Source organism: Salmo salar, chromosome 01 (genome assembly GCF_965601325.2).
Source record: "Salmo salar chromosome 01, fSalSal1, whole genome shotgun sequence".
NCBI lineage: Eukaryota > Metazoa > Chordata > Actinopteri > Salmoniformes > Salmonidae > Salmo > Salmo salar.
The window spans coordinates 92,487,760-92,505,936 of record NC_138291.1 but is presented as its reverse complement, the minus strand read 5'-3'; the positions used below and the strand labels follow the sequence as shown (position 1 = coordinate 92,505,936).

General features: G+C 43.0%; 2 protein-coding genes across 2 annotated transcripts; one reads left to right on the top strand and one right to left on the bottom strand.

Annotated features, from left to right (window-relative positions):
* Nucleotides 1-23: 23 nt before the first annotated feature.
* On the bottom strand, nucleotides 24-5,544 carry amz2 (archaelysin family metallopeptidase 2). Its single transcript, XM_045697256.1, is given in 10 exon segments — nucleotides 24-125; nucleotides 1,864-1,877; nucleotides 2,076-2,217; nucleotides 2,399-2,489; nucleotides 2,491-2,545; nucleotides 3,456-3,584; nucleotides 3,731-3,742; nucleotides 3,745-3,903; nucleotides 4,559-4,844; nucleotides 5,418-5,544. Coding segments are annotated over 10 exon segments (1,065 nt in total). The 5' UTR covers nucleotides 5,493-5,544.
* Nucleotides 5,537-18,149, top strand: LOC106610375 (protein VCF1). Its single transcript, XM_014209707.3, has 3 exons — nucleotides 5,537-6,121; nucleotides 17,250-17,364; nucleotides 17,452-18,149. Exons 1-3 carry the CDS (start codon nucleotides 6,105-6,107, stop codon nucleotides 17,701-17,703), a joined length of 384 nt encoding a protein of 127 aa, XP_014065182.1. The 5' UTR covers nucleotides 5,537-6,104; the 3' UTR covers nucleotides 17,704-18,149.
* Nucleotides 18,150-18,177: the final 28 nt, after the last annotated feature.

Here is an 18,177-nt window from a genome sequence, read left to right as displayed (position 1 = left end):
TCAATTTCCTGAGTGTGACCATTCTAGAATTTCACTTCATCCAGAATCTCCAGACACCTCCTGAGCCACTGTCTGAAGGTCTGGAAGGCCAGAGTGGGTTTGGGACAGTAGGGCTCGGAGTCAGACTAGGAGACAGTGGGCTGTCCAGGGCTAGCTGTTCCCCCCTTCTCTATCCATCGCAGCAAGGTCTGAGAGAGACGAGATATACAGTGCGTTTGGAAAGTATTCAGAACCCTTGACTTTTCCCACATTTTGTTATGTTACAGCCTTATTCTAAAATGGATGAAATTGTTTTTTTCCCCCTCATCAAACTACACACAATACCCCATAATGACAAAGCAAAAACTGTTTTTTTTATTGATGCAAATGCATAAAAAAAATGGAAATATCACATTTACATAAGTATTCAGACCCTTTACTCAGTACTTTGTTGAAGCACCTTGGCAGCAATTACAGCCTTGAGTCTTCTTGGGTATGACGCTACAAGCTTGGCACACCTTTGGGGAGTTTCTCCCATTTTTCTCTGCAGATCCTCTCAATCTCTGTCAGGTTTGATGGACAGCATTGCTGCACAGCTTTTTTTCAGGTCTTTCCAGAGATGTTCGATCGGGTTCAAGTCCGGGCTCTGGCTGGGTCACTCAAGGACATTCAGAGACTTGTCCCGAAGCCACTCCTGCGTTGACTTGGCTGTGTGCTTAGTGTCTTTGTCCTGTTGGAAGGTGAACCGTTGCCCCAGTCTGTGGTCCTGAGTGCTCTGGAGCAGGTTTTCATCAAGGATCTCTTTACTTTGCGCCGTTCTTCTTTGCCTCAAACCTGACTAGTCTCCCAGTCCCTGCCGCTGAAAAACATCCCCACAGCATGATGCTGCCACCACCATGCTTCACCATAGGGATGATGCCAGGTTTTCTCCAGATGTGACACTTGGCATTCAGACCAAAAAGTTCAATCTTGGTTTCATCAGACCAGAGAGTCTTGTTTCTCATGGTCTGAGAGTCTTTAGGTGCATTTTGGCAAACTCCAAGCGGGCTGTCATGTGCCTTTTACTGAGGAGGGGCTTCCGTCTGGCCACTACCATAAAGGCCAGATTGGTGGAGTGCTGCAGAGATGGTTGTCCTTCTGGAAGGATCTCCCATCTCCACATAGGAACTCTAGAGCACTGTCAGAGTGACAATCAGGTTCTTGGTCACCTCCCTGACCAAGACCCTTCACCCCCGATTGGTCAGTTTGGCCAGGCAGCTAGCTCTAGGAAAAGTCTTCATGGTTCCAAACTTCTTCCATTTAACCCTCATGTTGTGTTCGTTTCATGTTAATTAATTATGTGTTAATACATATATTATCACCTAATATTGTGTTAGATCGTTTTATAAACTTAAGTTCTTGTGAACATTACAAGGTTTGAACTTGTATTTGCTATTTGTGGCCTGTAGGCCTCATTGACCTGAGCTCATACAACTAGTTTTTGAGTAAAAAAAGCATAATGTATGGATTATTTTGACTATAATAAATACTCAGATGAAACATATTGTGCTATTTATCACAGACTACTTTGTGTCAAAGTTTAACAAGGACTCTCTCCTTCTCACCAGTGTCATGATCAAAGATATGATCAAGAGCCTCACATACAGTGTATCGTTTGGTCATTGTGCTGCCACAGAATGAATTGTGAGCAAGGCCTCAAAAAAGCTTTATATACCAGCGCTACAAGAGAAGTTCTATATATTATCGAAACAATGTTGCAATTGTTTGTGAGAATGCCAACAGGTGTGGTATCTGTGGGGGAAAGATTCTATTGGGGAAAGGTTCCCGTGGGGGTTGCCATGGAAGCCAAGAAGGGGAGTGAGGTGTGTGTGTGTTCAAGCACACATGCTTGTGGGGGTCTGTGAGAAGAAGTGTGTCCATCTGATGAATGGGCATGTGCCTGAACTCAATTTTATACACTAATTGTAGTCTCACCCATTCATTTCTAATGACCGGTCATTTTTGACCGGGAACACCACAGGTGTACCAAAGTTAAATAAAACACACAAAATGTAATGAAAATCATCAAATTATGTGCTTACCTTGTATCTGTCAGCCATTTTGAATCCGATGGCAGACTGGGCAAAGGTCCAGGGGCCGGCGGTCTGAGTACTCCAGGTGGTTGGAGCCCTGCATGACACACTGCATCCACTGGCAGTGCTTCACCCCGAATATGTGCCCTACCTCATGGGTGACTGTCTGGAGCCAAACACAGAGGAGGGATAGGCATAAATGTAGGGGATAAGACTGAACCAATAACAATCCATTTCTAGACAGGGCCAAAGATCAGACTTATGTTCAATAGGCCACCCTAGGACAATTGGGATTGATACTGAAACTGACACCATTCAATAACTCTGAGCTGGGCTGTAGCATGAACCTTGCAGGACCTTAGCAGTAAGGTGCTCGTGATAGGAGTGCTGTAGTAGCCCTCCAACACAGAGTAGTCTCCCTGACAAGGCCTGATACACGTAACTCCTGCTGTAGAAGTTGTCGTCGTACTTAGCAAAGCTGAACACTCCCATTCCTGCAGAAAGAAAATGTTCAGTCAATGTATCATTTTTGTTTGAATAACACGCTGACCACACCGCCTGTGTTTGCGTGTGCGAGCGTTGCAAAATATATGTACACATTCATGTTATTCAATTATTTTTGGATGAAATGTCCTGCCTCTCCCATCTCCTCATTGGTTTTTAGGAGCATATACCCACGTGGGTGATTGAAAGATGAACTGAGGTCCACAGTCCAGTTGGTGGTGCTAATGCAACTTAAAGTTGGTTGTCAACCGCCATATAAAGTCTAAAGAAGAAGAAGACTGAAGAGAGATTACTAGAAACTAACTAAATTCCCCCTTTTATTTGTGGATTAATTGTCAGAGTAGAGAACACATGATTTTGTGTGACTCAAAATGGGTCAAAATTCTACAAAAATCCAGAAAAAAAGGACCTTGTGCATTTCAGGTAAAATAAAAACCCAATGTTTATATCCCAGGACAAAGTAGCTAGCAACAGCAAGATAGCTAGCTCAATGTCCATAAATTTTCATGTGTTTCGACCTGTCCCCAAATAAATATATTGGTTCAGATATTTATTTTTTTGATCGCGTCTGGTGTGGATGGACAAAATCAACATGCGCGCAATGGCCGCACACGGCTGCACTTGTGAGCCCAGTGTAGACAGCACGTAAAGCACCACCTACTGGTATGTTAGAGTTAGAGCGAGAACAAGTTCAAGGAAAGCACCAGTGTCTCTGTAGTTGGATAAATGGTGATGATTTTGTCTGGATGCACACACCATGCCAGGGGGTCCCCAGGATTACATTTAAGGGAGTATTACAGATAACAACTTTCTTTACAGCTCTAGTGCAGTTCAAGCAATGGGATAACTCCGTATTATAGGAATACAACTACATTAAAGTGTGTGTGTGTGTTTAACTACCTTCAGTGAGGGAGGCCTGTCCAAACACAAAGTTCCAGGAATCTTCGGGGTAGAGTTCTATCATGGTGATGCCCATGATGCCGAAGGCATCTTACGGTTTCCTCTTCTGAAGAAACCACAGCAAATCCCCTGAAAGAAACAATGACAACCACCTTTCATTTATTTATTATTTTTATACCCACATCGGCCATTTGAGGGCCTCATAACACCTGAGAAACCCCTCACAAAGCGGAACCCTGGCCCATGACCCGGTGTCGTGAGCTGATTTCTCTCACCTGTGTGGATCGTAGGTTGTGTGAACTGCTGCTGACCCTGAAGGCACAGCCTGTGGCAGCAACGGTCACCGGAGGCAACAGCTTAACCACCATCCGATAATAGAAGGCCTGGCAGTAGTCCCTCAACCACCTCACATACTGGCCTGTCTCAGCCTCTGCCTCCCTAAAGGAGCCTGGGAAACAACACACATAGAGATGGATAGCTGAATAGTACCACTCAATGTTTCACCTTGCATTATTTCGGTGGAGCATCCTCTTCCACATAGCTCTGTGGCACACCAACTGTAAAATGTTGTCCTCTATTGGTTTCAATGGAACATTCTGGTGTTTGTACTGTAGCCCCGAATGCTGTTTCTGTGGTCTTTGCACCTGACTCAGAAGGAAATAAAAAGTAGGAGATGCACTGGTAGTGTATGCCCTATTTGTGGTTCTTGTTCTGAGCACAGAGTGGCAAACTAGGTGAATGCACGCCTCTTCGCAAGAGGTTCAAGTCGTGCATGCTCTGTATTGGTTGCTACCCTGCCTTTAACTGTGGCAGCTCAAAGATTCTATCTTTCATGACCTTTAGCTTTAGTTGAATCCATTTAGCTGCTCCCATAACTCTGATTACTTACAGTAGCTGATGTGTGTGGCTCAACAGTAATAGTCAGCTCAATCACACACAAATACGTTTGTTGTCCATGGTGCACCAGCTAATGGCATCTGAATGATTCACTGTTATTTTCAGAGGATTTTGCCACTGCAGGGAAATTATATCTCTGTAAAAAGTATTAATAGGCCATAGGGCTTGAGAGACGGCTAAAACAGAAAGAGTGTGGACCCACCTACCGATGATCTGTAGGTAGATAGTACTGTGACCCTTGATGGGCTTGCTGCGGTAGGGGTTGCTATAGAATCTCTGGAAGTCCTGCGGGTCCTCTGGGTGCGAGTGGATCCAATCCGAGTCAGAGTGCACAGTGATGGGCCGGAACAAGGACCCATCCCCCAGGTAGAGACACTCCTCCAGGAGCCTCTGCTCTTTTCGGCTGTACTTATGGTAGCGATCAGTCAGGTCACAGCGGCTGGACACCAGGGCTGTGCGAAGTGTCTCCGCGGGGTGCTGGATCACCTGCATCTGTGGAGCAGCCAGGGGGAGGTGAGGAGAGGACACAGATGTGACATATGGTGAGGTAAGAGTATGATTAAGTTGCCCAAAAGGCCTAGACACTGTAATGGTATTGGTTAGAGTTTAATATCTGTACCTTGGGGCATCTTCCAGAGCCTTGTATGGCACAGAGACAGGTGAGAATAAGACTGCATTTACACAGGTTAGACAAAGTTTATGGGTGGGGCTGAGGCAAAATAAACTAAAAGCCTCCATACATTCTTAATAAATATTGCATATTTGCTTTTTGTCTGTTGTCTTTAAGGTGAAGGATAAGTTTACAAATGAGGATCGTTTGAATAGTCCCTATAATTCCATACCTGGTGGAGGAATAAAAATAACTTCTAAATGCCTCTTCATGCAACCACCAGTAACACATCCATTCTTTTTATTCCCAGGTAGATAGTATTACAGTGCATAACACCAGGGACCACACAATGCAGGCACATTCTGTTCCCATATAAAGTTATAAAAATTACTTTCATCACAATAATGGAATTTCATAGAAAATATAAATATTTGTAGAACTAAAAGGTTGTTTACCTGCGACAAGTTAACAGTGTAACTGCCTCTCTGATATGCAACATGTAGCCTACTGTAGAGTTTGCAGATGCGCATTCAGGTTGTTGGATCGTTACGTCATCAAACGTCATGTAAACACTTTCAGCTGGGTCTCTTTGCTAGCAGCAGAATACTCGCTAGCTTGATCAGATTCGTAGTATTCTATTCTTTCTGATCTGTCATCTCACCAATACCGAATGATAGTTTGACTGCTCTCAAATACTACCAAAACTCGAGTGAAATTGACGGATTGGAGGAATCTCTCGCTTGTTTCGTTATAAGTTTAGCTGGTTAGCTAGCTAAAGTAGCTTATAGCTAGATAGTTTATAACGGCGGAAAGAGACGTTAACCGAGAAGTAAACTTGTTTACTGACATAATCTGCATACATTCTAGGATAGTGACAGTTAATGCTAAATTATCAAGACTAACCGGTTGTTTCCTTGCTAACCAAAGAAGCTGTTCAACAACAAGCTAGCAACCAGAGAAGATCAGAATGCCCTGACTGCTCGTGCGATAAATTCGGGGAAAGCGCTGCTGTTCGAACGAAAATAGATTTTTGCTAGACCAAAAGCTGTGAGGGAGAGGAGTCGTTCCTTTACATCCGAACGTGCTCAGAGGGCCAAAGTCTTCTTTGTAACCAAAACAACCCACTGACAATCGTCTCCCAAATGTTGACAGAAAACAGGTGAGTGTTTTTCTTACAAAAATACCTTATTTGTATTTAATAAGGATTCTCATTAAATGTGTGCCCTCAAGCCACTACTCTACAACCACATATATACAATGCAAAATCCATGTGTACGTGTCTCTTCACAGTCCCTGCTGTTCCATAAGGTGTATATTTTTTATTTATCCATGTGTGCGTGTGTGTCTCTTCAGTCCCTGCTGTTCCATAAGGTGTATATTTTTTATTTATCCATGTGTGCGTGTGTGTCTCTTCAGTCCCTGCTGTTCCATAAGGTGTATATTTGTATTTTTTTAAATCAGATTCTACTACTTGCATCAGTTAGCTGATGTGGAATAGAGTTCATGACTCTATTTAGTACTGTGCGTCTCTCATAATCTGTTCTGGACTTGGAAGAGACCTCTGGTGGCATGTCTTGTGGAGTATGCATGGGTGTCCAAGCTGTGTGCTAGTAGTTTAAACAGACACCTCTGTGCATTCAGCATGTCAACACTTCTTACAAAAACAAGTAATGATGAAGTCAATCTCTCCTCTACTTTGAGCCATAAGAGATTGACATGCATATTATTAATGTTAGCTCTCCGTGTACATTTAAGGGCCAACGGTGCTGCCCTGTTCTGAGCCAATTGTAATTTTCCTAAGACCCTCTTTGAGGCACATGACTGGACAGTAGTCCAGGTGCGACAAAACAAGGGCCTGTAGGACCTGCCTTGTTGATAGTACTGTTAAGAAGGCAGAGCAGAGCTTTATTATGGACAGACTTCTCCCCACCTAAGCTACTGTTGCATCAATATGTTTTGACCATGACAGTGACAATCCAGGGTAACTCTAAGAAGTTTAGTCACCTCAACTTGCTACATTTTTACGTTATTCATTACAAGATTTAGTTGAGGTTTATGGTTTAGTGAATGATTTGTCCCAAATACAATACTTTTCATTTTTTGAAATATTTAGGACTTTTGCCATCCATTCTGACTGCAGTTCTTTTTTTTAAAGTCTTGCAGTGATTTCACTTGCTGTAGTAGCTGACGTGTATAGTGTTGAGTCATCCGCATACATACACATTGGCTTTACTCAAGATTGAAAAATGTAAGGGGCCTAGACAGCTGCTCTGGGGAATGCCTGATTCTAACTGGATTATGTTGGAGAGGCTTCCATTAAAGAACACCCTCTGTGTAGAGTTAGACAGGTAATTCTTTATCCACAATATAGCAGGGGGTGTAAAGCCATATCACATACCTTTTTCCAGCAGCAGACTGATCAATAATGTCAAGCTGCACTGAAGTTGCTGCCTGTTATAGACTCCCTTCAGCTCCCAGCTGTGCCCTGGACACCATATGTGAATTGATTGCCCCCCCCATCAATCTTCAGAGTTCGTTCTGTTAGGTGACCTAAACTGGGATATGGTTAACACCCCAGCAGTCCTACAATCTAAGCTACATGCCCTCAATCTCACACAAATTATCAAGGAAACCACCAGGTACAACCCTAAATCTGTAAACATGGGCACCCTCATAGATATTATCCTGACCAACTTGCCATCCAAATACATCTCTGCTGTTTTCAATCAGGATCTCAGCGATCACTGCCTCATTGCCTGCATCCGCTATGGGTCCGCGGTCAAACGACCACCCCTCATCACTGTCAAACGCTCCCTAAAACACTTCTGCGAGCAGGCCTTTCTAATCAACCTGGCCCAGGTATCCTGGAAGGATATTGACCTCATCCCGTCAGTCGAGGATGCCTGGTCGTTCTTTAAAATAATTTCCTCACCATCTTAACCTGTCTGCGCTAGGGGGCAGTATTTTCACGGCCGGATGAAAAACGTACCCAATTTAAACAGGTTACTACTCTGGCTCAGAAACTAGAATATGCATATTATTAGTAGATTTGGATAGAAAACACTCTGAAGTTTCTAAAACTCTTGTCTGTGAGTATAACAGAACTCATATGGCAGGCAAAAAACTGAGAAAAAAATCCAACCAGGAAGTGGATTGTAGTTTTTCAAGACTGGGCCTATTCAGTACACAGTGACTTAGGGTTCAATTTGCACTTCCTAAGGCTTCCACTAGATGTCAACAGTCTTTAGAACGTGTTTCAGGCTTTTGCAGTCAACAGAGAGCAAACAAGACCTCCTGGAGTCTGATGACCGAGAGAATGACAGGCCACAATTATGCGCATTCACGTGAGGAGGTAGCTGTGTTCCATAACGTTTTTCAAGACATTTGAATCATCCGGTTGGAATATTACTGAAGTTTTACGTTAAAAAGGCCCTAAAGATTGATGTTTTACAACGTTTGACGTTTCAACGAACGTAAATATAACTTTTTGTTGTGAAATTTTCGGCGCGCTTCCTACATTTGGAGTAGCTTACTGAACACGCAAACAACAAGGAGTTATTTGGACATAAATTATTGATTTATCGAACAAAACAACATTTATTGTGGACCTGGGATTTCTGGAAGTGCCTTCTGATGAAGATCATCAAAGGTAAGTGAATATTTCTAATGCTATTTATGATTTTAGATGACTCCAAAATGGCGGGTATCTGTATTGCCTGGTGTATTTTTCTGAGCTCAGTACTTGGATTATTGCAAAGTGTGCTTTCCCCGTGAAGCTTTTTTGAAATCTGTCACAGCGGTTGCATAAAGGAATGTTCATCTATAATTCTTTGAATAACAGTTTAATATTTTATCAACGTTTATGAGTATTTTTGTAAATTGTTGTGCTGATTCACCGGCAGTATTAGACGCAAAATATTTTCTGAATGTCACGCACCAATGTAAAATGCTGTTTTTGGATATAAATATGAACTTTATCGAACAAAACATACATGTATTGTGTAACATAATGTCCTAGGAGTGTCATCTGATGAAGATCGTCAAAAGTTAGTGCTTCATTTCGCTGTGTTTTGGGTTTTATTAACACATGTCCTTGCTTGGAAAATGGCTGTGTGATTATTTTTGTCTATGTACTCTCCTAACATAATCTAATGTTTTGCTTTCGCTGTAAAGCCTTTTTGAAATCGGACAATGTGGTTACATCAAGGAGACGTGTATCTTTAAAATGGTGTAAAATAGTCGTATGTTTGAGAAAGTTGAATTATGTCATTTTGTTGTTTTTGAATTTGCCGCCCTGATATTTCACTGGCTGTGTCCCACCTAGCCCATAGAAGTTAAATAAGCATGCCCCTTTCAAAAAATGTAGAACTAAGAACAGATATACTCCTTGGTTCACTCCAGACCTGACTGCCCTTGACCAGCACAAAAACATCCTGTGGCGGACTGCAATAGCATCAAATAGTCCCCACGATATGCAACTGTTCAGTGAAGTCAGGAACCAATACACACAGTCAGTCAGGAAAGCAAAGGCTAGCTTTTTCAAACAGAAATTTGCATCCTGTAGCTCTAACTCCAAAAAGTTTTGGGACACTGTGAAGTCCATGGAGAACAAGAGCACCTCCTCCCAGCTGCCCACTGCACTGAGGCTAGGCGACACGGTCACCACCCATAAATCCATGATAATCGAAAATGTCAATAAGCATTTTTCTATGGCTGGCCATGCTTTCCTCCTGGCTACCCCAACCCCGGCCAACAGCTCCACACCCCTCGCAGCAACTTGCCCGAGCCTCCCCAGCTTCTCCTTCACCCAAATCCAGATCGCAGATGTTCTGAAAGAGCTGCAAAACCTGGACCCGTACAAATCAGCTGGGCTAGACAATCTGGACCCTCTCTTTCTAAAATTATCCGCCGCCATTGTTGCAACCCCTATTACCAGTCTGTTCAACCGCGCTTTAATTTCGTCCGAGATCCCTAAAGATTGGAAAGCTGCCGCGGTCATCCCCCTCTTCAAAGGGGGTGACACTCTAGACCCAAACTGTTACGGACCTATATCCATCCTGCCCTGCCTTTCTAAAGTCTTTGAAAGCCAAGTTAATAAACAGATCACTGACCATTTCAAATCCCACCGTACCTTCTCCGCTGTGCAATCCGGTTTCCGAGCTGGTCACGGGTGCACCTCAGCCACACTCAAGGTACTAAACGATATCATAACTGCCATTGATAAAAGACAGTACTGTGCAGCCGTCTTCATCGACCTGGCCAAGGATTCCGACTCTGTCAATCACCGTATTCTTAATGGCAGACTCAATAGCCTTGGTTTATCAAATGACTGCCTCGCCTGGTTCACCAACTACTTCGCAGATAGAGTTCAGTGTGTAAAATCGGAGGGCCTGTTGTCCGGACCTCTGGCAGTCTCTATGGAGGTACCACAGGGTTCAATTCTCGGGCCGACTCTTTTCGCTGATATATCAACGATGTCGCTCTTGCTGCGGGTGATTCCCTGATCCACCTCTACACAGACAACACCATTCTGTATACATCTGGCCCTTCTTTGGACACTGTGTTAACTAACCTCCAAACGAGTTTCAATGCCATACAACACTCCTTCCGTGGCCTCCGACTGCTCTTAAACGCTAGCAAAACCAAATGCATGGTTTTCAACCGTTCGCTGCCCACACCCGCCCGCCCGACTCGCATCACTATTCTGGACGGTTCTGACCTAGAATACGTGGACAACTACAAATACCTAGGTGTCTGGCTAGACTGTAAACTCTCCTTCCAGACTCATATCAAACATCTCCAATCCAAAATTAAATCTAGAATCGGCTTTCTATTTTGCAACAAAGCCTCCTTCACTCACGCCGCCAAACTTACCCTAGTAAAACTGACTATCCTACCGATCCTCGACTTCGGTGATGTCATCTACAAAATAGCTTCCAATACTCTACACAGCAAATTAGATGCAGTCTATCACAGTGCCATCGGTTTTGTTACCAAAGCGCCTTATACCACCCACCACTGCGACCTGTCTGCTCTAGTCGGCTGGCCCTTGCTACATATTCGTCGCCAGACCCACTGGCTCCAGGTCATCTACAAGTCTATGCTAGGTAAAGCGCCGCCTTATCTCAGCTCACTGGTCACGATAACAACACCCACCAGTAGCACGCGCTCTAGCAGTTATATCTCACTGGTCATCCCCAAAGCCAACACCTCCTTTGGCCGCCTTTCCTTCCAGTTTTCTGCTGCCAATGACTGGAGACGCTGGAGACTTACATTTCCCTCACTAACTTTAAACATCAGCTACCTGAGCAGCTAACTGATCGCTGCAGCTGTACATAGTCCATCTGTAAATAGCCCACCCAATCTTCCTACCTCATCCCCATATTGTTTTTATTTACTTTGCTGCTCTTTTACACACCAGTATTACTACTAGCACACCATCATCTGCTCATCTATCACTCCAGTGTTAATCTGCTAAATTGTAATTACTTTGTTACTATGGCCTATTTATTGCCATACCTCCTCATGCCATTTGCACACACTGTATATAGACTTTCTTTTTTTCTATTGTGTTATTGACTGTACGCTTGTTTATTCCATGTAACTCTGTGTTGTTGTTTCTGTCGCTTGTTTATTCCATGTAACTCTGTGTTGTTGTTTCTGTCGCACTGCTTTGCTTTATCTTGGCCAGGTCGCAGTTGTAAAATGAGAACTTGTTCTCAACTAGCTTACCTGGTGAAAAAAATAAATAAATAAAAAACTCCCACAATCTTTTTAGAATCATTTTATCTTCCCTCCAGGCCTGAGGGCACACACCTTGTAGGCTTAGTTTGAAGATATGGCAAATCGGAGTGGCAATATCGTCTGCTATTATTCTTAGTAATTTTTCATCCAAGTTGTCAGACCCAGGTGGCTTGTCATTGTTGCTAGACAACAGTAATTTTGTTCACATTTTTCAAATTACAATGCTTGTCTTTCATATTTTGATGAGTTGTACTTGGATGTGTAGGGTCAGCATATGTTGCTGGTATGTCATGACTAAGTTTGCTAATCTTGACAATTAAAAAATCATTAAAGTAGTTGGCAATATCAGTTGGTTTTTTGATGAATGAGCCATCTGATTCAATGAATGATGGAGCGGAGTTGCCTTTTTGCCCAATATTTAATTGAAGGTACTTACTATCATTCTTTATATAATTCATCTTTGTTTTATAGTATAGTTATTGAATTACCATTAACCTCAGTGGCCAGTGTTACATTTGTTAATGTCTCAAGTAGACTAATTGATTTCTCCGCATATCAGTTTAACTTGAACAATATTTCACATGGCTGTTTTCTTCCCAGAGAAGTTGTCATACTCATGTCTGCTCCTATAACTATAATGCTGTGGCTGAGATAGCCTCTCTCTCCCACATATAAAATGCATTCGGGAAAGTATTCAGACTTTTTCCACATTTTGTTATGTTACAGCCTTATTCTAAAATTGATTAAATAATTGTTTACCCTCATCAATCTGCACACAATACCCCATTGTGTGCAGATTGAGATGTATTAAAAATCAAAAAGTGAAATATCACATTTATGTACAGTACCAGTCAAAAGTTTGGACACACCTACTCATTCAAGGGGTTTTCTTTATTTTACTATTTTCTACGTTGTAGAATAGTAGTGAAGACATAAACTATGAAATAACACACATGGAATCATGTAGTAACCAAAAAAGTGTTAATTAAATCAAAATATATTTCATATTTGAGATTCTTCAAAGTAGCCACCCTTTGCACACTCTTGGCATTCCAAATAAAATACAATTTTATTAGTCACATACACATGGTTAGCAGATGTTATTGTGAGTGTAGCGAAATGCTTGTGCGTCTAGTTCCGACAGTGCAGTAATATCTAACATGTAATCTAACAATTCCACAACAACTACCTAACACACACAAATCTAAGTAAAGGAATGGAATAAGAATATATACATACAGTCGTATGAAAAAGTTTGGGCACCCCTCTGAGGCTGCATAATAATTTACTCTGTCATCACAGAAAATGATCACAGTGGCATGCCATTCATTTTCTAATAAAAACTGAGTACTGGGGTATTGTCCAGACAAAGATGTTTAGTGTAGCAATATTAAGTTGTATGAAATTAAATCAGATGTGAAAAATAGGCTATGCAAAAATTTGAGCACCCTTGTCATTCTGTTGATTTGAATACCTGTAACTACTTAGCACTGATTAATTGGAACACACAATTGGTTTGGTGAGCTCATTAAGCCTTGAACTTCATAGACAAGTGCATCCAATCATGAGAAAAGGTATTTAAGGTGGCCAATTACAAGTTGTTGTTCTCTTTGACTCTCCTCTGAAGAGTGGCAACATGGGGGCCTCAAAACAACTCTCAAATGACCTGAAAACAAAGATTGTTCAACATTATGGTTTAGAGGAAGGTTACAAAAAGCTATCGCAGAGATGTAAGCTGTCAGTGTCCACTGTGAGGAACATAGTGAGGAAATGGAAGGCCACAGGCACAGTTCTTGTTAAGGCCAGAAGTGGCAGGCCAAGTAAAATATCGGAGAAGCAAAGGCGAAGAATGATGAGAACGGTCAAAAACAGCCCACAGACCACCTCCAAAGACCTACAACATCATCTTGCTGCAGATGGTGTCACTGTGCATCGTTCAACAATTCAGCGCACTTTGCACAAGGAGAAGCTGTATGGGAGAGTGGTGCGGAAAAAGCCTTTTCTGCAGACACGCCACAAACAGAGTCGCTTGAGGTATGCAAACGCACATTTGGACAGGTGCTGTGGACTGATGAAACAAAGATTTGAGTTATTTGGTCATAACAAGGGACGTTATGCATGGCGGCAAAAGAACACAGCGTTCCAAGAAAAACACTTGCTACCCACAGTAAAATTTGGTGGGGGTTCCATCATGCTGTGGGGCTGTGTGGCCAGTGCCGGTACTGGGAATCTTGTTAAAGTTGAGGGTGGCATGGATTCCACTCAATATCAGCAGATTCTTGGGAATAATGTTGAAGAATCAGTCACAAAGTTGAAGTTACGCCGGGGCTGGATATTTCAACAAGACAACGACCCAAAACACTGCTCAAAATCTACCCGGGCATTTATGCAGAGGAACAAGTACAATGTTCTGGAATGGCCATCCCAGTCCCCAGACCTGAATATCATTGAGAATCTGTGGGATGATTTGAAGCGGGCTGTCCATGCTCGGCAACCATCAAACCTAACTGAACTGGAGATGTTTTGTAAGGAGGAATGGTCCAAAATACCTTCATCCAGAATCCAGACACTCATTAGAGACTATAGGAAGCGTCTAGAGGCTGTTATTTTAGCAAAAGGAGGCTCTACTAAATATTGATGTGATTTTTCTATTGGGGTGCCCAAATTTATGCACCTGTCTATTTTTGTTTTGATGCATATTGCACATTTTCTGTTAATCCAATAAACCTAATTTCACTACTGAAATATTACTGTGTCCATCAGTTAGTTGATAGATCAAAATGAAATTGCTGATCCAAACACCCAATTATTTATAAATGGAAGTCATGGAAATTGTCAGGGGTGCTGAAACTTTTTCATACGACTGTAAATATATGGATGAGCAATGACAGAGCGGCATAGGCAAGATGGTATAAAATACAGTATATACATATGAGATGAGTAATGTAAGATATGTAGACATTATTAAAGTGACTAGTGATCCATTTATTAAAGTGGTCAATGAGTTCAAGTCTGTATGTAGGCAGCAGCCTCTATGTGTTAGTGATGGCTATTTAACAGTCTGATGGCCTTGAGATAGAAGCAGTCTCTCGGTCCCAGCTTTGATGCACCTGTACTGACCTCGCCTTCTGGATGATAGCGGGGTGAACAGACACTGGCTCGAGTGGTTGTTGTCCTTGATAATCTTTTTGCCCCAGCGACACAGTAAAGAGAGAGTGCCACCAAATCGCTTGTTCACAGCCTGAGTGGGCAGTTTTGTTGCTGGGGCAAACTGTTGTCAAGGGCAACTGTTTCATTCGCCAATGTGGGCCAGTAAGAACATCCACCTCGTCTGGAAAAGGGGCCATCTTCACTCCATAGAAACTAGTCAGCACTAACGTCACACACTAGCTGCTAGCTAACTGGTTAGCTTAACATTGGCGAAGTCAGAATGGGCATGCGCACTCCACTGTTATGTGACAGAATCCGTGGCGTTAGAATTAGGAATTAGAATATGAATACTACACTGAACAAAAATATAAACGCAACATGTAAAGTGTTTGTTTCATCAGCTAAAAAAAGATCCCAGAAATGTTCCATACACACATAAAGCTGATCTCAAATGTTGTGCACATTTGTTTATATCCCTGTCAGTTTTGTTGAGCAGGCGTTTCAATGCTGCAGGTGCAGTTGATGAGCTTATTTCTTGAGTCAGTTGTTCAAATAGAGCTAGCTAGTGTGTTCATGTTTCAACCATGTTCTCAAATGCCATTGAAATGGCAGCAGCAGTATGACAACCAGCATATTCCTGAGCATGCAATACGACTTTCCTCCGTACGAAATCCTTGACGACCCACTGTGCTGTCAGACTCAGCATGCTCATGGGGCTGATATCGCTGGTCCAAATGTCAGTCGTGAAGCTAATAGCAGTGACGCTATTACTGTGCAACTACGGTAGAGCAACATCTGAAAAATAGTACCAACATTTAAACAAAAGTGTACCGGTGCTCGACCAGTTGGCGAAAGCCAACATCACCCACGGCAGAGAACGGCAATGAATTCCATTATCTTGGCTTTAATGGATTTCACCTTCGAGTTGTCTCTCTGAAATGTTCTTACTCTTTCAAATGACTGCTCGATCCACACAGCAGACGTGGGCTAGGTTAGGAATGCTGTGTTGCACGTGTAGCGCAAAATTTTAAGTGCCGTCATTACGCCAGGTACCTACGTTATATACAAAGATGTTCTCATCTATCTGTGTTATTTTGGTATGCACGTCAGCTTTGACATCGGTTTTTCACATCGGCATTAAACTAGACATCGGGCCGATACCGATGTTGGCATTTTTAGCTAATATCGGTTGATTCCGATATGTTGACCGATATATCGTGCATCCCTACCATCCATACCTTGTCACAACACAACTGATTGGCTCAAACACATGAAGAAGGAAAGAAATTCCACAAATTAACTTTTAACAAGGCACACCTGTTAATTGAAATGCATTCCAGGTGACTACCTCATGAAGCTGGTTGAGAGAATGCAAATAGTGTGCAAAGCTGTTATCAAGGCAAAGGGTGGCTTTGAAGAGTCTCATAAAATATATTTTGATTTGTTTAACACTTTTTTTTTTGGTTACTACATGATTCCATATGTGTTATTTCATAGTTTTGATGTCTTAATAAAAATAAAGAAAAACCCTTCAATGAGTAGGTGTCCAACCTTTTGACTGGTACTGTAAGTATTCAGACCCTTTACTCAGTACTTTGTTGAAGCACCTTTGGCAGTGATTACACCTTTGAGTCTTTCTTGGGTATGACGCTACAAGCTTGGCACACCTGTATTTGTGGAGTTTCTCCCATTCTTCTCTGCAGATCCTCTCAAGCTCTGTCAGGTTGGATGGGGAGCGTTGATGCACAGCTATTTTCAGGCCTCTCCAGAGAAGTTCAAGTCCGGGCTCTTGCTGGGCCACTCAAGGACATTATCACCTTTTAGGTGCCTTTTGGCAAACTCCAAGCGGGCTGTCATGTGCCTTTTACTGAGGAGTGGCTTCCGTCTGGCCACTCTACCATAAAGGCCTGATTGGTGGAGTGCTGCAGAGATGGTTGTCCTTCTGGAAGGATCTCCCATCTCCACAGTGGAACTCTGGAGCTTTGTCAGTGACCATCAGGTTGTTGGTCACCTCCCTGACAGTGGACAGTTCTAGAGGAAAAACACCTGGAATTTTTATTTAATACATTTTCGAATAAGGCTGTAACGTAACAAAATTAGGAAAAAGTGAAGGTCTGAATACTTTCTGAATGCACTGTACACCCACTTTCTCAATATAGGCCTAATAAAATATGCCATTTAGTAGAAGCTTTTATCCAAAGAAACTTACTGTATACATGTTATGTATGAGGGGCCCCAGCAGGAATCGAACTCACAATCCTTGTCATTGCAAGCACCATGCTCTATTGACTGAGCCACACAGGACCACAGACACAAACTTCCTCTCCTTTCTCTCTCTCTGATCCGGTCACTCTCTCACGTTTACTCCCTGGCCTCTCTGTCACTGTGTACAGGAAGCGGCGGCGGGGTGGAGACAATGAGGGGGACCAGCTGGCCAAAAGGTCAGGAGGGGGACAGGAGGGTCACGCCCTGGTGTCCAAGCTGGGCCAAGACGTCTGGGACTCTGAGGTGACAGGACACACACACACACTTGTGATGGTTTGTGCAACAAGTATTTTCTGTAAGTCATTCCTGTTTTCTCTCTCTCTGCTCCAGTCGTCCGGCAGTGACAGCAGTAGTGGTATCAGTAGTCCTGAGAGGGCAGGGGGAGGAGCCAGTACCAGCACATGTACACAGAGCCAGAAGAACTGCACTTCCCAGGGTCTCCTCAGTCCCTCGCCAGAAGACTCTTCAATTTCCTCGTTGAGTCTCTATGGCGGCAGCACTCCCTATGACCACATCAACAGTGTCCTGAGGGAGGCCCACTTCAGCAGTCTGCAGACCAGAGGTCAACCAGGATCTACGTGACCTCAACTCACTCCTGACCCCCGTTGCCCCAACTGGGCAGGGTCGGTTCAGGTAGAAGTTGCCCATAGGCTCAAATCTAGAATCAACCAACTTACCACAGATTTGTGTCTAGGAGCAACTTCAACCTATTGTCATCCATGACGTGGCAGATGAGGATTTACATCCTTTGGGCTCTGGGCCAAATCCATACCATCGTCCCTGTGCCATACACCTTACATGAAGCACACCTACATGTCCAATGGCCCGCCCACTGTGGTACTACTATATGCAGCATGTATGTACTCCAGCACTTTACTGAGGGGTCTACTGCTCTGTGGTGGTCTCCTTACATGAGTGACTGCTTGTTGGACATTAACATCGCCACTGGTGCTATCTACTACAGACAGACATTTGTAGGAGTGTCCAAAGTGCTTGCTGTATCCTAATTAATAAAGAGAAGCACTTTATTCTGCTTGTTATTTTTTTGGTCCAGGC